The sequence below is a fragment of the Ostrea edulis genome, chromosome 8 (genome assembly GCF_947568905.1).
Source record: "Ostrea edulis chromosome 8, xbOstEdul1.1, whole genome shotgun sequence".
NCBI lineage: Eukaryota > Metazoa > Mollusca > Bivalvia > Ostreida > Ostreidae > Ostrea > Ostrea edulis.
The window spans coordinates 14,367,200-14,390,721 of record NC_079171.1 but is presented as its reverse complement, the minus strand read 5'-3'; the positions used below and the strand labels follow the sequence as shown (position 1 = coordinate 14,390,721).

General features: G+C 35.5%; 1 protein-coding gene across 1 annotated transcript in view; it reads right to left on the bottom strand.

The window, feature by feature from the left end:
- The window catches only part of LOC130046639 (receptor-type tyrosine-protein phosphatase T-like), a 44,267-nt gene that overhangs the window by 20,381 nt on the left and 364 nt on the right, over positions 1-23,522 (bottom strand). The window contains exons 2-9 of the mRNA XM_056147456.1: positions 19,241-19,474; positions 15,816-16,070; positions 13,533-13,670; positions 12,162-12,395; positions 5,818-5,949; positions 5,231-5,368; positions 3,670-3,810; positions 3,330-3,467 (exon numbers count right to left, since the gene is read on the bottom strand). Coding sequence (XP_056003431.1) covers positions 3,330-3,467; positions 3,670-3,810; positions 5,231-5,368; positions 5,818-5,949; positions 12,162-12,395; positions 13,533-13,670; positions 15,816-16,070; positions 19,241-19,474 — 1,410 coding nt within the window. The remainder of the gene's footprint in view (positions 1-3,329; positions 3,468-3,669; positions 3,811-5,230; positions 5,369-5,817; positions 5,950-12,161; positions 12,396-13,532; positions 13,671-15,815; positions 16,071-19,240; positions 19,475-23,522) is intronic.

Here is a 23,522-nt window from a genome sequence, read left to right as displayed (position 1 = left end):
ACAATAATATAGGAGTACAATAAGACTTATGTAAAATAGTTTATGAAAATAAACACTTCTCCCGTACAATTAAAATAACTGAATCTATCCATTTTTGTTAGGTGACTATCGTACTCTCTGATCAATTGTAAATCCCACTACCCTGTGCAACATTGAAAATTGACAAGGCATAGAAAATTAAACGCTCAACTTTGTGCTTGCAATTCTATTCCGTGGGTACCGAATTCACATATACTTTCTTCAGTTCGTCAAATATTATATGTTCAGCATGCCAATGATATTTTGTAATTTCTCAAATTTACTTGCAGAATATCATTGGAATTTCTATATCATTTAATTTAACATGTTACATGCTTTTGTATTTGTTGAAAAATTATTGGTATATAGTATTTAACTAAAAAGATGTCGGAACTACTATCAATTTGAATGTTGGGGATTCCTCTGGATGCTTCGCATTTATAGATCGATTTATAGATTGCAAATCCTGAAAAGAAAAAAAAATTAACATTTTATCGATATATACTACTCAAAATTTGATAAGGATCATATATATTTTTCTGTTTAAAAGATTAATATCTGCATAACTGGCAATATTGTGTCCAAGTGAAATCAAAAACGTCTTCAACAAACTTGCACTTGCATTTCATGCCATGGGAAATGCGTTTCTCATCACAGTTTATGCTTTTGCTACCATTGCACGATTTTCAATCAGTCATCGGTGTATGTTTCTTTCTAAAATTTCAAACTCACTTGAGTGTTTACACTACGTTTATCAACACAATGCCCCCTCAACGTGTAAGACGTCGCCTGACGACAGAACAACTGGGCAGATGTATTGGAATGCTTGACGCTGGCTATTCACAACGTGACATTGCAAATGCGCTAAACGTCAGCCAGAGCGTTGTAAACAGGGCCTGGAACCGACAGCAAACTTTTGGTACAGCAGCACACCAACTTGGGGGTGGTCGTCAGAGGTCGACAACCCAAAGCCAAGACCATTTTGTGGCTCTTCAGGCACGACGCCATCCCTTCTGGACAGCAACCAGCCTACGTAACGACTTCCTGAACGCCTCGGGGATCAATATATCCACTCAGACCATACGGAATCGGCTCACAATGCAGTTTTCAACTCGAGAAGGACATGTGTTCGAGTCCCTCTGACTGTTCGACACCGGTGGGAGCGATAGGTCTGGGCTGAAGATCATGTCACTTGGACACAGAACGATTGAGTTCAAGTTATGTTCACCGATGAGTCCAGGTATTATTTGGACTTTACAGACAGGAGGCACCGAGTGTGGCGACGACAAGATGAACGTTTCCATGATGCCAACATCAGCGAACATAACTGTTATGGTGGTGGTTCCATCATGGTCTGGGGTGGAATTAACAGGGATGGAAGAACAGATATTAATGTCCTGGAGAGAGGAACAATCACGGGGGTGCGGTACCGGGATGATATCCTCGATGTTTACGTCAGACCCTACGCTGGTGCTGCTGGCCTTGAGTTCATCCTGATGGATGATAACGCCCGTCCTCATCGCGCCAGGGTGGTGGAGCAGTACATTCAGCAGGATACAATTGTCCGTATGGACTCACCAGCGCGCTCGCCGGACTTGAACCCGATTGAGCATGTATGGAACATGCTGTAGGTTGCCTTTTCACGTCGTAGAGCACAACCCACGACTTTGGCAGAGCTCGGAAATGCCCTCGTGGAAGAGTAGAACAACCTTCCCATTGGAAACATCCGGGTGCTTATTGACAACATGCCTCGACGTTGTTAAGCCGTCATTGATGCAAGGGGAGGCCATACCCGGTATTGACACTTCATCGACTAAGTGTAATGATGGACTGTCCCCAAAACTGTGTAATTCTTTCTCTGGTTTGCTGTTAACTTTTTGTAATGAAATGCCTTTTGGTGTTGTTATCAGATTTCAAGCATTCCGTATTGATAAAAGTTCATGCCGTTCATGAATGTTCATTCATAACCTGAGTAAACAGGTTTCTGAGTTAAATTTATGTCTTTTGTTATGTTAGTGGTAAATTACACACATATAACCTAATGATCCTTATCAAATTTTGAGTAGTATATATAAATAGCTTCAACAAAATGAAACAAATTTTAAATATAAATAATAATTGATTATACAAAATGAAATAAACATAGCTACTTGGGACCCCCCCCCCAAAAAAAAAATAATAACACACGTCTGCTTCTGTGATTTTGAGAGTCATATGTATTCATCCGGGGATGACAATTGTCCAGTTTGCACGTTTCGATAACTTCCTTCATGTCACAAACCCAAATGCCAGATACATTGCACACTGCCTTAGAACACAGCAATATCGTAGCCCTTAACGACGATGGTTTCGAACTAAAACTCCGGCATAATAATTGTTTATGAGTGGACATCGAAACGAAGCTTCCGTATGACATTGCAACAGCTGTGGTACCTTAGGAATTCACTAGTAAAACTAAAAAAAAAAATCTGTAACACTCACTTGTCCACCTGAAAGCCGTGACAACCCTCAAAAAAACCCTACCTGGCATCCCACACTATGGTCATGCACGTGTCCCACATCGAACCTTGCACACAATTCCAGTTCCATTCAACAAAATTACAGCAGATTTCTCTCAACAGGACTTATCTCTAACTCTTCCTTTTAAAACTGTATATTTTACTCCACAAGAAACCAGTTTGCTCAAAAGTAAACAACAGTTCGTGGAAACCGCCATTAACGGATTTAGTTTCTTTTTCAAGATGTGTATTCACAAATTACTACGCCCTTATTGAAATGGCATAGAATATAGTCCATTAAATCAACTGAAATCATATCACGTTTTAAAATATCAAATGAAAAGGAATAAATTCCTTATTTTTTCGTTGGATGGAGGTATACCAGGAAAAAAGAGACGGAACACTTTTGCATTATGCGCTACGCGCAATGATGCAGTTTTTCGTCTTTTTTTTCGTAGTATATATCCATCCAACGAAAACATAATAAATTAATTTCTTAAATCATATATTTAACATCAATTATGTGTGATATCAGTTATGTCACTGATTTGTGTAACATCAAATTATATTATAATTCTTAGTAATTTGAGCTATATCCCAATCCTGCATAAAATCCATTGTATATATATATATATATATATATATATATATATATATATATATATATATGACACTTCAGTGTTCAACCAAAATTGCGTTCAATTTCACTAAAATCATTCCTTTGTTAATACCTCTGTAGTTCCAAATAATAAATAAAACATTTTTGGCCCAAGCAAAAACAAAACATAACCATACCAAGGTTGAATTAATTACCATGTTTACAATTGATTCCTTTGTAACCCCTGTCACAACCATTGGTGCACGTTCCGTTTACGTGATGACACGGTTCGTTACCCAAGCAAACTCCACACGGTTGATTACAGCCTAGTCCAAATGTTGCACCATCACATTCTGTGTAAAGGAAGATAAAGGTATTGAAAAACTGATGCATTACTTATCTGGGCTGAATCTTAACTGTGAAATGAGATTATCAAATATTGAAAATGATCGCAAATCTCAGTTTCCTATGGTATACAGGCACATGAATATTTCTTTATGAAAGCAAAATGAGAAAGCAAAATCCCTGCAGTTATGTATTATAATAGTTCTTTACTTGAATCACATTTGCGATTTTTCCACCCCGCCTGACATCCATTCTGACACTGCCCTGTCACTCTGTCACATATCTCAGGGACTCCACAGTTGATGTTACACTTGTTATGGCAGTTGTAACCATAGTAACCTGCTGGACATTCTGTTTATAAAACAATACAAGAGTTAGAGCGAGTTACAATAGTTACATGCACGTTTCAATTAATGGAGCTAAGTCACTGAAGTAACTAAAATATTTGACAAGAAAACAAACATTCAAAATTCGAACCACAGTAACATGTCAATAATTAAATGGTTACTAGCCTCAGTAACTCTGATATTGAAATTATGTTTCTTTGAGTTTTTCGGTTTTTCTCTCAATTCCAAACTGAATTATGCATCTTCAACTGAAACATCACGATATAGGAACCAAAGACGGATTATCTGACAGGTATCAAAATATGATATCAAACACCTGGGCAGATTGTGGAAAATCACCGTGTACTTGATTGATGTTAAGTATTATGTTTGTAATGACTGGGTGGAATAATTGTGTTGTTTTTCCAAATTTGCATTTCATGTTTAACTGCAGGATCAACTATAAAATGTGAAAGCTCTAAAGGAAAGGTGATGAACGGTGATCAATTTCATAACTCCTACAAGCAATACACAATAGAGAATTGGGCAAACACGGGTCCCTGGAAATACCAGAGGAGGAATCAGTTGTCAAACTTGGTAGGAATACCTGCCGATCACAACCTTTGTATGAAATATGAACGATTTTGGTGGAAGCTATTCACGACGAAAAGAAAAGCAAATTGACAGATGCCAATCTGTAAAAGTCTTTTTTCTTAAAAAAAACTACCTTTCTGCAGAATATGAAAATTTTCCAAGATATTGTGGTAACAATGAATTTGTATAAAATTTGGATTGAAGGTCTGATGCGATCTTAACCTATGGTATAAGCATAAAATGTATAGGTGTCTTTTTTTAATCATTAGCTACAGATGTACTTGTCCATACAATGCGAAATGTCTTTATTGAAAACGTTTCAACCTTTCCAAAATTGAAGTTCGGGTAGCGCAGAGGTAGCGCTCTCTTTTCTCAACGCTGCTACCTAAGTTCGATATTTGTGATCGGCAATGGTTGTATGCGAGAAAGCATGGCGGTCATCCGCTCAGACTCGTAGGATTTCTCCGAGTACTCCAATTTCCTCCTAAATAATGTCCCCATAGCGTCAACATCCGTGCATCCAAGGGCCTTCGAGCTTTTGAGCTTTCATGGGTTATCATTGGTGTTTAAATATATTTGTACGTATATATGTATATACCGAATAAACATTCAATTAGTTAACCTTTGCGGTCATGTGACATTTGACCCCAGGTCTCCAAAATCTATAAATATTTCCCGTTATGCTCATCTACCTTAAATTTGTACAAGATATAGAGAAATGTGTCTAGAAAACTATTCAAGATATCGTTACACAATGAAAGGGACAAACAACAGACGGACAGACAATATAATCCCTATAAAGCTTCCACATCTTCAATGTGAGGTCCCAGTTATCTAGTATAATCATATACCTTCAGTACATTCCTCGCCTTGATATCCTCTGTCACAGCCGTTTAAACATGTTCCGTTTATGTGATTACACTGTTCTAAATCCCGACATTGACCGCAGTGTTGTGTACAGTTCTCTCCATACAATATCGCGTCACATTCTGTAATAAGTATCACATTTACTTACATGTACATGCTTGGGAACGTTTTGTTTGCGTTAATACTCCTAGGAAAGATCGAATCATATGTAACACCTTCCAAAAAAAAGTTCATTCTAGGACTTTGTGATTAATGACACGTTTTAATCCTCTTGTTTGATGTATATGAAGTGCAATTCCAGTATATATTGTGGTATTTAAATAAACAATTACAAATATATTATGAAATAGTAGATATTGTAGTCATACACAGTTTCAATAATTTTTTTCGATTAATCAAACTCCGTGAAGAAAAAACATTGTTTCCACAATGATTTTATTGTTTTTATTGATTGATTGATTAATTATTGTTTTTATATATCAATAATGTGCATACATTGTTCATTGTTTTCTACTACATACATTTGTATAATAAAAATACAGATATTGAATAACGTGAAATAAAACATTACCTTTCTCGCATAATGGCCCTTTCCACCCCGGAAGACAACCAGACTCGCACCTGGCATTAAATCTATTACAACCTCTACAATTTGGATTACACTGTGTAGCACAATTCTTCCCATACCATCCATCAAGACATTCTGTTAGATAAACATTTCATACAATTAAATAAAGTATTGCAGCATTTTGTATAACGTACTTAAAACACAGTTTGTCAAATTAACTTTGTTAAACGTATTTTACTGACGTCGTGTAACCTTACTAGAAGAGTTTCTATGTTGTAATTGTTTTCGAAATACAAATTAATATTGAATTCACATTAATTTTCATTATGATAAATAAACCAAACCAAATTAAGACCATGTAACTAGAAATATGTCTTCCAACAATTAATCTTAATGTGTGTTAAATTGTTGGGACTTTAGTTTTAACATTGAATTACATCTACATATAAGTTAATATTATACAATTTTCTGTTGGCGAAATAGTCAAACAATAACTTGTGGTTATTTTGTCAATTTAGCTTAGATGTATAGATTCCGTTAGATTTGGTGAAAATATTCCTTTGCCAAATCTACAACCCCATGAACACCACATTATTCGTAGCTAACCTTAGTAAACTTGTTGTTTTTTGATATTTTGTTTTTGTCGATCTCCATTTTGAAATAGATAATAGTAAAAATTGGATGCTGTGTATATTATTTTAAAGAATACCAAGCAAACTATATTTCACTCCAGAACCATTAAAACAGACAGAGGCGTGTGTAGATTCGTAATGTACGCAAGATACATTGAGATATTTTTTGGAATAAAAAGACGTGAATTATGCGATTAAAATGGTACTTTGAATGTGAAAAACATGAAAATTAATTCTGTTAATATTTTTTTCTTTACAAATCCACATGTTATGAGGAGGAAAAGAGATACAATGATTCGTGATAAACAACAATTTCCCGTAACATAAAGACTATTTTGCATTTTTGAAGTGCTTCTTGCAAAACTGTATCGATATCATATTCCGATTTAATGTGTATGTATATTGGCAGTAGTCAGGTCGTACTATCTCCAGTGCCCTCTAACATTTATCTTTCGTAAGTAGATAGTCAAGTCGTTTCCCGTACCCTTATAACATTTCCTGGTTTATTGAACGAATGCACATCGGTTAATGTACAATATGATGTTTCCAAAGCGACGCCTTCAGTATACATCAAATTTGTAAATCATGTACATGTTGATGTGTTCTTAAGTTTGAGTAAATATCGATATACAGCTCATAGGAGCTGTAATAATTTTCAGTTGTCACATAAAAGAGTTTTCGGTTTTTGAATTAAGGTGTGTATTCCTCTTATTTATATCATCAAGTTATCATTTTTTTACTAGTGGAAGACTAGAAATGGGGAAAGGTATTTAAGGAATGGTTATCCCCTTTGAAAATGTTCCACGAATAGGAAATACTCATAGTTTATTCCGACAACCATTTTACCCAATACTATTGAATTGTGAATTGATACGAAATTTTAATTAAAGCAAAACATATATCATCCTAAATCCATGTTGTCTCTACAATTTTGATTACACTGTGTAGGGCAAGTTTTTCAATGTCATCCATGAGGACATTATGTTAGAAAAACACTTTATACAATTAAATGACGTATAGTAGCATTTTGTATAAAGTATATAAAACAAAGTTTCTCATAGAGAAAATTCAAATTAACTTTGTCAAATGTATTTTACCGACGCCATGTAACCTAACTAGACGAGTGTTGTTAATATTGAATTCACATTAGATTTCACTATGATCAATAAACCAAAACAAATTAGGAGCATCTTATTAGAAATATGTCTTCTACCGATTAATTCTAATACGATTGTTGGGACGTAAGTTTTAATATTGAATTACATCTACATGTGCATGTATGTTAATGTTATCCGATTTTCTGATGGAGAAATAGTCAAACAATTACTTGTAGTTATTTTGTCAATTTAGCTTAAATGTGTAGACTCCGCCATACTTAATGAAAATCTTCCTTTGCAGAAATCTACAACCGCATAAACACCACATTACTTGCAGGTAACCTCATTAGTCCCGCTGCTGTGTTTTAAAAGTTTAATTTGTTGTTGATCTCCATTTTCAAATGGATAATAGTAAACATAGGGTGCAGTGTATTTTCTTTTAAAGAAAACTAAACAAACAACCTTTTACTCCAGAACCAATGAAACAGACAGAGGCGTGTGTAGCTTCCTAAAGTACCTAATGTATATACATTTCTGTACATGTGTCTGATGCACTTATTTTTTTTTATTAAAAGGAAGTTTGAATTTTGCGATTACTTTGAAAGTGAAGTTTGCAAATTAATCAATATTTTGCTAACATTATTTTTCTTACTTTTAATGTAACCAAATCCCCATATCATGAACAAAGGAGATACAATGATTAGTGATAAACAACGATTTCCCGTAACATAGAGAATATTTTGCATTTGTGAAGTGCTTCTTGCAAAACTGTGTCGATATCATATTCCGGTTTAATGTGTACGTATACTGGCAGTGGTCAGATCGTACTATCGCCAGTGCCCTAAAACATTGAGCTTTCGTCAGTAAATAGTCAAGTCGTTCCCTATACCATTTGACAATTTACTGGTTTATTGAACGAATATACATCGGTTAATGTACAATATGATATTTCCAGAACGACGCCTTCAGTATACAGTGAAGCCTCAATAATATGGACGCCATTAATCCGGACGCTTCACCTTCCGGACGATTTTTCTAGGGAACAAAATTTTTATACGTTATTTTGCATCATTAATCCGGAAATTCGCGTTCCGGATCCGGACGGTCATTTTGTACTACAAAATGTTAAAATGCATTGAAAATTGTACCGTTTATCCGTACGGTCATTTTGTTTTTTGTGGGAAGGTCTGTGTCTGACAATTTTAGCAAGGCATAAATTATAAAGAAAACAAGCCAAACTGTATGATGAATATTGTTTGGACAGACCGCCGAACCCGTGAATCGTGACATATGGAAATGGTCGACCTCTTTCAGAAGTAAAAGTGTGATGAAATGTTTGAAGTGTAAATGATTATGTTAGTTACTAATGATTTATTTAATTATAGTTACATCAAAATTGATTTATTTATTTATAGTTACATCAAAATTGGTACCATATAAGTTTTACATTATGACCCCTGGGTCGAGGCCTCTGCTAGTGGACTGTTAGTCTCCGAGGGTCTCTACAGCCCAGTAGCCAAGTACTTCGTTACTAGCTTGAAAATACGGATGTATAGTTAATTGTTGTTATGAAATTTAGAAATTAATTTCAAAATTAAAGATTATCTCCCTCACGCATAGCTCTTATCCTTAGACGAATTTGACTCCACTTTTTTCCCTATAATAGCTCTAAAACTTCATTGTTATTCGGATTTCAAACAATTCGGTTGAGCATCACTGAAGATACATTATTTGTCGAAATGCGCATCTGGTGCGTCAAAATTGGTACCGTATAAGTTTTACATATAGTGCTTCAGTGTTTTAGTGCATACAGTACACAGTTTTATATATTTATTTGTAGTGCTAATATACATGTACATGTACAACGCAAGGATAGGCAAATACACTGCACACGTATATTTCAATTTTAGAGCTTTGAAATGCATGTAAATGTTAACATTATCATGATTTATTTACTAATGCAAATGGTTAAATCCAATGATAAAATGTGTTTAATTCACTACGCATCAATAAAGTAAGCATATTGGTTACTTCTGTAAAGATAAAAAATATGTGATTCAGTTATCCGATCCCTTCATTTATCCGGACGATTTTGATGGGAACCAAAGTGTCCGGATTAACGAGGCTCCACTGTATATCGTAAATCATGTACATGTCGAAGTTTTCTCGAGTTTGAGTACATATTGCTCTTCAGCTCATAGGAGCTATAATAATTTCCAGTTGTTATGTGAAAGAGGTTTTGATTTTTAAAGTGTGGTGTGTATTCCTCCTATCAAATGGAGGACTAGAAATAGGAAAAGGTATATAAAGTATGTGTATCCCCTTTGAAATGTTCCACGAAAAGTGAATACTCATAGTTTATTCCAATAGTATTTACCCAATACTATTAATTTGTGAATTGATGCCAAATTTTAATCAATACAAAATATGTATGATGCTAAATCCATAATGCGAGAATAACGCGTTAGTTTTCGAGAACTATGTCGAAATTAAATTAATCTAATTCGTACATCAACCACGTTGGGTTTTTATATGTGGATTGTTAAGTATATAAAATGCATCTGCTACACATGCATACGGGCAACAAGTCATGGATAGAAGAAAATACCAATTGCAATAATGATATTCACATTTGCTGCACTACTCGGCTATTCATGTGTAATTTTGTGACGTTTGCATTAGTTGCTAGCACAAGGGGAAGAACTAGTAAGATGTTAGATGTTGTTTCTAATCAATGGTATATTGATTATATACTGCTCAAAATTTGATAAGGATCATTGATATTTTTATGTTTAAAAAATTAATATCTGCATAACTGGAAATATTGTGTCCAAGTGAAATCAAAAACGTCTTCAACAAACTTGCACGTGCCTTTTATGCACTGGGAAATGCATTTCTTATTACACTTTATGCTTTTGCTACCATTGCACGATTTTCACTCAGGCATCGGTGTCTGGTTCTTTCTAAAATTTCAAACTCACTTGAGTGTTTACACTTCGTTTATCAACACAATGCCCCCTGAACGTGTAAGGCGTCGCCTGACGACAGAACTACTGGGCAGATGTATTGAAAGGCTTGACGCTGCCTATTCAAAAAGTGACGTTGCAAATGCACTAAAAGTCCGCCAGAGCGTCGTAAACAGGGCTTGGAACCGACAGCAAACTCTTGGTACAGCAGCACATCAACATGGGGGTGGTCGTCAGAGGTCGACAACCCAACACCAAGACCATTTTGTGGCTCTTCAGGCACGACGCCATCCCTTCTGGACAGCAACCAGCCTACGTAACGACCTCCTGAACGCCTCGGGGGTGAATGTGTCCACTCAGACGATACGGAATCGGCTTTACAGTGTTCGAGTCCCTCTGACTGTTCGACACCGGTGGGAGCGATTGGACTGGGCTGAAGATCGTGTCACTTGGACATAGAACGATTGGGTTCAAGTTATATTCATCGATGAATCCAGGTATTGTTTGGACTTTACAAACAGGAAGCACCGAGTGTGGCGACGACAACGTGAACGTTTCCATGATGACAACATCAGTGAACATGACCGTTATGGTGGTGGTTCCATCATGGTCTGGGGTGGAATCGGCAGGGATGGAAGAACAGATATTCATGTCCTGGAGAAAGGAACAATGACGAGGGTGTGGTACCGGGATGAGATCCTCGATGTTTACATCAGACCCTACGCTGGTACTGTTGGTCCTGAGTTCATCCTGATGGATGATAACGCCCGTCCTCATCGCGCCAGGGTGGTGGAGCAGTACCTTCAGCAGGAGACAATTGTCCGTATGGACTGGCCAGCGCGCTCGCCGGACTTGAACCCGATTGAGCATGTAAGGAACATGCTGAAGGTTGCCCTTTCACGCCGTAGAGAACAACCCACGACTTTGGCAGAGCTCGGAAACGCCCTCGTGTAAGAGTGGAACAACCTTCCCATTGGAAACATCCGGGTGCGTATTGACAGCATGGCTCGACGTTGTCAAGCCGTCATTGATGCAAGGGAACGCAATACCCGGTATTGACACTTCATCGACTAAGTGTAATGATGTACTATCCCCAAAAACTGTGTAATTCTTTCTCTGGATTGCTCTTAGCTTTTTGTAATGAAATACCTTTTGATGTTGTTTTCAGATTTCAAGCATTCCCTATTGATAAAAGTTCATGCCGTTCATGAATTTTCATTCATAACCTGAGTAAACACGTTTTTGAGTCAAATTTATGTCTTTTGTTATGTTAGTGGTAAATTACACACATATAACCTAGAGATACTTATCAAATTTTGAGTTGTATATATACAATAAAATATGTTCAATTCAATAAACAAATAACACAATTTCAAAATTATGTGGTGCATTTTCAATGCATTGGATATCCCAAGTTAACACTTAAAACCTTGTTATAGTAGAAAGGAACAAACATTATTTTTTCTTGTTAAGTTCAATCTATTTCGAATAGACTATTGTAAAGCCTAACTTAAGGAACTTTAAATGGTCTTAAATTTGCGAAAACCATATATATCATATAACACGCGACATGGACTTTTCATTCTGTATAAATTTGATGACCTATCTGTGTTCCATCCCAACCCTCCCGACGCTAATCTACCTATTCTAACCCGATCCCCACGGGGTCACTACATTTGATTTATCTGTTCTATGGCACTGTCCGTAAAAGTAGTTCCTTAGATATGCATTTCTACAATTCCTCTGACCTTGATCACATTTATCGCCTTGAGCTCCTGCGTCACATCCGTTTGGACAACTTCCGTTCACGTGATTACATTGTTCCCCATCACTACAGTTACCACAGTTCTGTTTACACTCCAGGCCGTATCTTTTATTTACACAGGCTGTAATATATAGTAAATCATGCTTAGTATGTTAGTAATATTCAAATTCATCACGTATATTGACAAATGATACAATCATATGATATATATTTAAGCAATGCAATATCATTTTCTGAAATATGTGGTCTCATAACTGCAACGGTGTGTGGATGCAAGTTAGATAATGCGCATTAGCGTGTTATAAAAAATTGTTTGCACACACCGTTGTTGTTATGAGACTAAATCCTTCAAAAAATTATAATTCTTGCTTTCTTAATGTGCATATATTTCATTTATATCTTAAACTTCCCGCCTAATTATTTTGGCTAGTAGCAATTAGAGGACCAGCAATTCAAAGCAAAATGTGATGTCATAAGGAAAAACAAAAGAAAAGAGTGTGCAACGGCTGAAAAAGTATGGCCAATTCTGGAAAATTTAAAAAAAAAAAAAAAAAACAAATATCAAAAACATCAACTTATAAAACAAGCTGTACAATCCGAATTGGGTTTCGATGTTTCACATCTTTTCAATTCGATTGTAAACAGTGTAAGTATAGTTACGATAGATGTTAGTCGGGCATGTTGTAACTTCGAGCAATTGAGTAAGTGCCTTTTCCAATTAAATTTAGAATTTCCGGTCTATTGGATTATACAGGTGTCGGATTAGATGGAGTGGACTGTATTTGCTAAACATACATTAACAGCTGTACCAATTATAATGATGTGTTACTTATGTAGTGAACGTGATTTGATGAACTGTTTGCGTGGTAGTAAATGTCGACTTTTTTACTGGCCTGAAATAAGGGAACACTCTTTTTGTCCATCCATGTATTTTTAGATTATTCTTTTACTCATTCTTCTACCCAGGAGTACAATCAACTGCAATGAATGCTAATGCCAGTTTCCTGGCTTGGTTGGGCTACGCTACGATTACTGAAAGGATCTGTGTTATCAAAAGAATTATGTATTTATGTTTAGAACAAATGTATGACATATATGAAATGTACGAGAGGACCATCCTTATAGAGATTCATTGGTCAACATTGATATATTTCTTATAACCGTTAATATACACGTGCAGATTGCCAAATTGATCAACGTCTTCAATTGTCGATGAAGTGCAATTTTAGACCAGGGTTAAACATGTAGCAAGACTCACCCTGATCGCAGACAGACCCCTTGTATCCCGGAATACACCCCAGACAGGTTCCGTTCACAATGTCACAGTGTCTCTCCTGACAGTTCTGGGGACATTGATTATTGCAGTTCTCTCCATACACGCCTGGTATTGGGAAACCTAAAATCGGTTGATGAATTCATTTTTTATGTAACCAATACCTCCATTCTATTTCCATCAAATATCTAATAAAAATAGCTATAAGGGGAAAAAACAAGCATTCTGAGAGTATTACATGACAATACATAGTCCCCTACCGCTCACAAAAATTATCGGACCGCAACTATATTCGAAATTCATTATGTAAGTTATCAGAAAGTTGAGTTGTTAGATTATCATAAATATCTAATTTTAATAAGATCTCTAAGTATGGTGCAGAAGTGGATGACTCTGTTGTGTCTTATTTCGAGTTCAAAGGAAAATATCGAAGCGACATATGAATGCATATTATTATTGTTGATATATGAAAGGTGAAGACAACGAACAGTGATCAATCTCATTATTAATATATTATAAAGCAACACAAAATAGATATTAGTGCAAACACGGATCCCTGGACACACTAGAGGTGGCTAGGAGGAGTAAGCAACCCCTGTTAACCGGTCACACCCGTGGTGAGCCCTATATCCTGATCAGGTAAACGGCGTTATCCGTAGTCAAAATCAGTGTGCCAAAAATGGCCTAACAATCAGTATAAAACACGTCAGACAGCATTTGACCCAAATGATAGGTTGTATTGACGAACTATATCGTTATAACGACCATAGAATGTGCAAAATGCTGAATTCAATCGAGACTGTTGAAACCCCTATACCATCAACTTGTTTGTCGGTAGCTTGTTTCGATTTAAAAATTGACAATACGCAAAACAAACTCTTGTGTATCGAATCAGTTGTAAGATATAAACACCATATGTAGGTGATAATTACTACATAAATATGGGAAGTTGGCGATGGAGAAGCTGAAATCATCCCGTTTGTCATACAGTTGAGTTGTCAGTTTGCCGTTAATGTCTACTTTCAATAAAATATCTAAGTATGAAGCAGAAGTGGACGACTCTGTGGTGTCTTTTATTTCGAACCCACAGCGATATATCGAATCGACATGTGAATGAAAGTTATCATTGTTAATAAAGAAAATGTCGTCGATATATCTAAATGTCGAATTGAAAGCCACAGCAAGAGATTTTACCAAAGACTACGACGACATTTTCAATGAGGAACACCCCAACATTTTTAATTTCAACAATAATTTAAATATAAAGTGAATATCTACAAACAAAACAAACGTAAGTCTGGAAAACTGATAATTCATGCTATTTATCTAAGTCAAAGGATCATAACTTGGTGAAAAATCAAAGAACTGAAACGAAATTGGAACTTGATATATAACTTGTTATGGCAATGCAGTGTACCAATGATAAATAAATATCTGTAAGCACGACAAAAAGTCTGAAAACTGACAATTCATATCATTTTTCTAAGTCCAAGGGTCAATCTAATGTAAAATTCAACGGACCGATACGAAATTTGAACTTAACCCATGAAAGTTCGAAATCTTATTTCCAATGGAATCCTTTGATCAACGGACGTTTGCACTACGGGGACATTTATGTTGGAGGAAACCGGAGTACCCGGAGGAAACCCACGTGTCTGAGCGGGCGACCGTCATACCCTCTCATGTACAATCACTGCCGATCACGAAGATCGAACTCGGGTCGCAGAGGTGAGAAGCGAGATCACTACCCGAACACCCTCCGGTAGGGAGCTAAATTGAAAAAAAAAATAGTGGGAATTCCTTTTGAAATTTTTTGATTTTTGATTTACAATGACGTGTTGAACAATTACAACAATCAACCATTGCATGTAAATAAAAAAGAAACCGGGACCATGTTCGGAAGATATGCAGTTACATGTATTACTGGTCCATCTTGCTCATGGTATGTAAACATATGTTTTCTTTTTCTATATGTGGGTATTGTACACAGTTTTAAATTAATATGACATTTATTTGACATATATTTTACATATGGTAAAGAAAAAACGAACAGCAATCAATCTCACAACTTCCACATCGAATACGTACGAGAGGTGGTGATCAGGATTGATTAAAATGCAGAAAATATACGCAGACGTCGTTTTCCAAATTTCGTTTACAGTAACTAAAATGTAGATTCCAAGTTCAAAGCCACTCGTTCGTTTGTCAATTCAAACATGGTCTTCCTTGTGCTACTATTCCAATAAAACATAATTTGTGTTTACTTACCGTAAACTTCAAATTCACAGAGTTCGTTGTATGCGTACTGAGAATATCCATCAGGATAATTGACATTCTGTAGTCTCTCGTTGTAATAAATGACGTAACGTCCGTGTCTAGCACATGTTATGGTTGTCGTATTCGGTATTGTGGCGTTGGTGTACATCGTGTCTTTGAAACACAGTACCCCGTCATCTTTGTTGGTTGTGTTCGATATGTACACCGAAAAACCAAGGAATCGAGCGGTGTAATCATTATTGGAATCTGAAAAACCCGTAATTACTAAATACGAGGAGGTAAAATATGTATAACGTCTTTTTGTATTATTTATCGCAACGTCAGTGTGGATTATAATTTTAACTAACGTAATACACGTAATATATTACTAAAGGGAGAGTAAAGGTTCAATTTATTTGAAAAAATTAAAAGGAATCAAAATGTCTCACACAAGTCATTCTCTAAAATTGTATGTATTCAGCAGCATTTATTTCCTAATTTAAACGATTGTAATCTTCAAATTATGTCCCCGATTTTTTATTTCTTTTCTTTTTTTTTTTTTTTTTTGATTTCCTGGACAATCTACTATACAAACTGGCACCAAGTGCAACTTTTGACAAACATGATGCCTTTTCAAAGTTAAGGAATATCGTTCATATATAGGTATATTAGAAAAGGATAAAATGATTTGGGTTGAGAAATATTTTCCCACCAAAATTACTTTCATTATGTCTTTAAGATTAATCATGAATGATTATTGGTTTTATTAGGAAGCCCAACGAGGTCAAAAGGTCAAGGTGCAATATAATGATAAGAACGAGGTCAAAATATCAGGGTACAAGATAATGATAATTCATACATATGGTAATTACCACATAAAACGTACGTGAAAATGTCACAAACGACTTTGAAATGTCGTAATGACAATGAATCAACAGTAACATTTAAAGTCGTATCTTGTATGCGTATACCGTATTATTATGAAATTACATGGTCGTTATATTAAAGCAATACAAGCTGTGACTGACGGAAAATAAATTAAAAAATAAAAGAACAAATAGTCAATATATATGTGATTGAATATATATAACTTAATAGAATCAAAGTGAATCTGAAGCAATAAACCCGTCAAATCAGCAGAAAATATAGATTCATGAATCATTTTCATCCTGTCAGTCATTCCTGCTCGTAACCTCCGATGTGCATTGACCTTGGAGGTCACCAGTCGGAAAAAGCGAAAGAGAGGCACTGAGCACGTGTTAGATTTGTAAACAGTTTAACATGCCAATTTTATAGAAAATTCACAACCAAAATTTCATTTGAGTGGTACATTTGCGTAATTATTACCTTTTTACACTTGCATAGTATTTCTAGTCATTCATGAAACAACGTAATATTTTAAATCAAACGACACGTGTCGTAACTCGCGTCAGTTTTCGTCTTTGTATATGGCCTCGGTCTCAGCAACCCGATTATGTTCGGCAATCATCGTTCCCATGTCCGTGTATACGACACGATGGCGGTTTATACGAAACGCTCATTGTAGGTGTGCTCTTAAACATATTCCCTTGTTTATTTTGCAGAATTTTTCTTCAGATCTTGGGGATTATATTACTGAAACCAGTAGATGTTATTTGGTGAATAATTGGATAGTTGAAAAAATACCGTCAGTTGCAGCTCGTATTGTTTTAAGTAACTTTACATGTAACATGCAATCCGGAAAATAAATCATCGTTACAAGTAAAATTTTGTTTAAAGTGTTTGAGTATATTGAGAATTGTTTATCTCTTGTTGCAGAATTTACTTCAGAGATGATTAAAAGCACGCTTTTAAACCTAGGAGATATGTATGGTAACAATTATCCATAAAATCGATTTAATTTTTGACTGTGTGTCTTGTGTGTACATCTCCAGCCTGCTGCATTTTCTACTACCGGTACAGAGACTTGTTATTTATCTATACAGTACGCGCATAAAAACATACATTTCTATAATTGATAGGGAATTATACGTTTTCTTTATCGAAAGTATGTCAAATGATAAGTGAGAAAAGGAAATCTCGGTTATAGGCCTTATCCTTATCTTTATAAGTATTATCTATTAACGAACTCGTTGAAATGGCAACTCTATTCGCGAAGATTGCCGAGCGAATAAATAACCGTTTCAAATCGTTGAATAGATCAAACATCATATCTCATTTGCTCTTTCTATCACAAGTTTTGAGATGATTCCCAATACAGCAAAATAGCTGATTCAAATCATTTCCAACGTATCATTACCGATAGACGTGCTTATTCATAGTCACACGCGGAAAAAGAAATAATGCGATCAAGTCATATAGTTACAATTATTTGCATTCATATTTATGAAATAAATTTGTTTTACAAGGCATTTAGATAATTAAAGCTAGTAATTACTTCATTTTCATTCAAACTATTATTTTTCTTTCAAAACTTTTTTTCGTTGGCGTATGCTTGAAAACGTGTTGAAATCACATCAACGATCAACTGCTATGGATTGATATTATTTTATTTCAACTAAAACAATTATTGTATTAAATAAAGTCTTTTTATTGGAATTTCGTTGGTTTTAAATTCAATTTTCACGTGTTTTCCAGAATATTGGGGGATAGAATGTCCTGTAAATATGGTAAATATGTTCACATTTGTTTTAAAATGGATCCAGATAACAGAGATTTGACATGTTGACCTACTGCTGTAGTTGGAAGAGTTGATTGATCGTGTGCGTCCACCTGGCCATATTGTTACCTTGGTGACAATACTTGTTGACTTCTCTCTTTTGTTCACATTTTTAGTCGATTCGTAATTTCAGAGTATTTGTTTTGGGTTTCTACATTTCTATGAACTGTGTGACTTGCATTATGTCAGTGAGTGCAATGCTATTTTCTTGCAATTTTGTATACAATGTTTTCTGATACTTGTTTGCCGCTTTCAGATTCATATATTTGTTCTTTTTTTCGAATAGAGTTGATGCAAAGCTTTTGTTTGACAAACCAATCAAAACGTTAGTTAATATATTGTTTATACGTTTAATGTGATAAACATTGTTGGAAAGATTGCAAAAAATCTTTTTTTAATTAATGCATCCTATTGATAAATAGGAAATCAGAGGACATTGAGGAGGAATGATCTCCAAAGTAGTTTGGACCAGAAGTGGTATATACAACAGACGTTTGACAGAGCTATGGTATATCAAACTAGCAATATGCACCACATGAATGAGATAAAGTTCCAAACATGTAGTTACTAATTTCGACGTTTGGTAATCTCTTTTTACTCCGATATATAGATTACCAAATACTTTACCTTAGGTCTGATTGTCCATGCGATGTATACTACGAGACGGTTCGTTATTTACGTGTTGATAGACGGCATACTACTGATCCTTACCAAGTATAAAATGATTCATAAAAATTACCCCAGGCCACATTGTCCGTCCTGTAGTATATAGTCATCTGATGTATACTGAGAACACCTCCTAGATCCACCCACCACTTCGCTGTTCGTTTATTATTGTCAGATACCGTACACTGTCCTCCTAAAGAAGAAAAGTTTGATTTCTGGCCGTCCACCGCTAGATTCGCTCCCCATACATTAGAAATAGAATTATAAGGATTCAGCTGCCGTGTAGATTTCCCTGAAGCAATATTGTCTGAAAAATGGATAACGGTTATGTGTATTTTGCCCACAGCAAGCAGTGATCGAAATGTTGGTGAGTCACTTCATACATGACATAGGATCGTAAAACGGACTTTACACCAACTTATACTTGTGCTTCCAGTTCCTCCCACCACAAACATTTACAAAAATGTCAAGATCGAAACATGTATTCAAAAATAGTAAAATTATGCAATTCCTAACTTTAAATTGAATTATGATACTTTCACAATAAACAATGAACTCACAACACGAGGTACATAATGACGTGTAGATTACATATTCTTTTTTAAAAAAGAAAATGATATTACTTTATTGAATAAAGTGTGGTGATTTCTACTTTAAATTTACTTTAAAAAATTGTTTATTTTTTTAAATGGACCTGTGAGAGTATGCCTAATTGTCAACGATGTAACATTAATAATAATATTTCTAATCTAAAAATAAATAATAATTGCACACTTTATTATAGATATAACACCAATTACAAATGATTGAAGGAATAGTGTACTCATGAAAATATTTATTGTCAACTGCCGATTTCATACTTGCTTTCCTCGCTACATTCTTGGGTATTTACTTCGCATTTTGTAAGCACTGGTGGATAAAATATTTAGGGTTTGAATGTTAAGACTCGTAAAATTTGTCAACATCGACCTAAATGTTGTCTAAAGTGAAGTGAAGCTGGGTTTTTAAAGACATTCAACACTACTTTTAAGATTAGTTGATCTAAGGTCACATGTGGCGTCATTGTACCACGTGACTACCTAATTAATTACGGATATTTATTGAAATAGGGGCTTACATTTAAAACCGTATTGTGATTAATTATCGCAATATTTCTGCAAACCATTAACTACTAGAATGAATTACTATATGTATAAGAAAGACAATATGCATATAATTTTGCATACTTTAGAAACATGAGCTATGACCGTCCATTTCTGTTTCATACTTAGATTTTTAATTGACAATATGGAAGAAGGAAACAGCCATTACTTGTGATTAGACTTGTAGTCTGTATTTGGACATGAATAATGTGCAGTCCGAGCCCGAATTTGCTACGCATGCAGTCGACAAAAATAAATAGGCCTAAAGGCATTGAATTTAATAGAAATTTCGCTTCAATCACTCTTACATTTCCACTATCATCCATTACTTCCTTTAAAAAGAGGTAGGCGACGGGGTCAATATATCAAACATTGTAACAACGAATAAAGTTTCTTATTGACAAGAGGGGTGGGATGTTGCTACATGTATGTGCTGGATCAGCATTAGTGATCATAAACTAGACGTTTTAGACACTGACTATGCTGTTTAAGTCATTTATATTTTATATTCTATTGTTACCTCTACGCAAAAGAGTTCCTTGTTGTCATAACAAATTAAGATTCTAGACTTAGACTTAAGTTACGACAATCTTAGTTAAGGTTTGCTTAAGTTTGTTTTGTGATCCATTCAAGTAAGCAATCTTAACTACGATCAGTCGTAATTTAAAGTCAAAATTTTGACTAAACTTTAAGACAGTTTCATGATCCCAAAACCTGGACACCTTATCCCACCTCTGGTATATTCAGGGGTCTGTGTTTGCCAAACTCTCTATTTTGTATTGCTTATAGAAGATTTGAGATTGATCACCTTTCATTTAGCATTATTATATCCTTTGTCTTATATGATGTTTTGTATGAAATTTGCGACGAACGGATATTTTTAATTGCTTGCCTGAAAAATTCGGGACATCTAGGAAACTTGAGTGGCAAATGCGACCCTTGCAATTATGAATATGTTAAAATAGTGGAGGACAAGTCTTACAGTAAGGACTGTGTTGTTTGGATTTGTAGCATTCGGCATTGCAACAATACGATTTCCGCAACTATTCAAGAAGTATACAATTAAAGCAGGTAGTACTTACTACTAGGTTTAAGAGATACATGTAACTGGGCACTTTATTTAAGATAATATTAAACAATAATAATAGGCGCATGCTGCTCAAAGTGCTTTGCAATACACTATTACCCCGACATACCTTATATCAATCTAGAACTTTCTCAGTTTCCTGGGAAGCATATAGTGCAAGCTCCCGTTACAGGCGCTAGAGCACTACATGTAACATTCTAACAATATATTTCACTGTCTATAGCCAGGTACCCCTTTTACCCTTGGGTGGAGTGAGAAAATCCTTGTAAAGTGCCTCTCCCAAGGACACAACGTCGGCCCTGCCGCAGCCAGGACTCGAACCCACGATCTTTCGGTCGAGAGTCTGACAGCCTAACCATTAGTCCACTGATGCAACTATGTTCGAGGGAACCGAGGATTAGAAGTGGACATACTATTGTGGACTGGGAAATCTTTGCAAGAGAGGATTGTCTTTGCGTTTAAAGTAACACAATGAGAGAATTGGTGGACTACGGAAACACGCTTGGATAAATGAAGTAAATTTCACAACAGAGAGGATCATCATGGTAAATCTCCTAGCAGCATGTAACCGCTCGACCATCTAGCCAAGTCATACATATACACACACACACACATATATATATATATATATATATATATATATATATATAATATAGAGACGCAATGTCAATAAGTGTGGGGATCCACGATGCGGGACCTGTCACTACATCACGGAAGAATCACACTATAGCTTTAACGGACGGATATTTAAAGTTAGTGCCAACATGTCGTGCGATAGCAAAAATGTCCTGTTTGTCATTACACGTCCTGCATGCAAAAAAAAATTATATTGGGGAAATAATTAATCCGCTTCAAGCTCGCGTGCAGGTCCACAAACAGCATATCCACAACCCGGAATACCGGCAAATTCAACATAAGTGAACATTTAGATGTGTATGGAAAAAAGAATTTAATATATTTCCATTTTACAAGTTTACAGGTGGAAGTGACATTCAGAGATGTGAGAAGGAAAACATTTCATTAAAGGGAAGGGCAACCCAAAGATTTTTACATGATAAATGATAGGATTAATCATATGATAAATATGTGTCATACTATTCTGTTGATATACGGCCTAGATAAACTTCAGTACTAATTTCAAAACGTTAAAAATTGAAATTCCCGCGATCTATAGAGGCTACCATAATTTGTACATTGTAACTCTTTTGTATTCAAGTCAACAAAAATCAATAATTTTGACGTCACACCGTCTGTTCCAGTTTTGATGAGATTCTAAGATCATCAAAGATGTGCATGTGATAGCTCTTACGAATAATATGTTGATGCCTTCCTGTCAAGCAGGTAATTGCACTAATGCGAAGGAAAGATGTGAAAAAAAGTTTTCTTTTAAATTTCCCGACACAAACAAGTCATTTGGAAAGAAAAGACTACGTAAACTGTGGATCCATCATTTGCGTAATGACAAATTGAGGTTTGAGACATTTGTATGGAGAAACGTTTACCGTCTGCCTGGTCTGCGACTCGACTGAACGTCCCCTTTTCTCAATTTCTTCTTACGAAAGAACAGGCTCAGATTAATACGGCTCAAAACTTAACTGTTCGTGATTTGTCATGTTTACAGTGCTACCGGCGGGTGATTTAAAATACATGATAGGACACTATTGATTTAATTCTTAAGCAAGGGTTTTTATTGTTAAAGACTGTCATTTACGATATCTATATATAGAAATATATATACATGCTAAAAAAAATTTGCCGATTTTAACCACGGCACACACAAGTTGGACCTTTCCATACAAAATGCACCGAGATGATTAATATCTCACTCATTCTGTGGCAGAAATAAGAAATTAAATTGTCTTACCGTAAGCAAAGGCAATATTCGTTACGTGGACAAGTTCACAGAGACAAAGCAACAACGCCGTGGACTGGCCAGCCATTGCACTGTGTTATTGCACCGCTAATCCGCTATAAAAGATACAATATGATCCAGGAAGGAAATTAGGATCTGATGAGGTTCACCGTATGAGATAGGGGGACATAAACTCACTTGGAATTCATTCAAGTGGGACCTTTAAATAACAAACACTTAAATTTTCTCTGGTAATTATTACCATGACAATGGA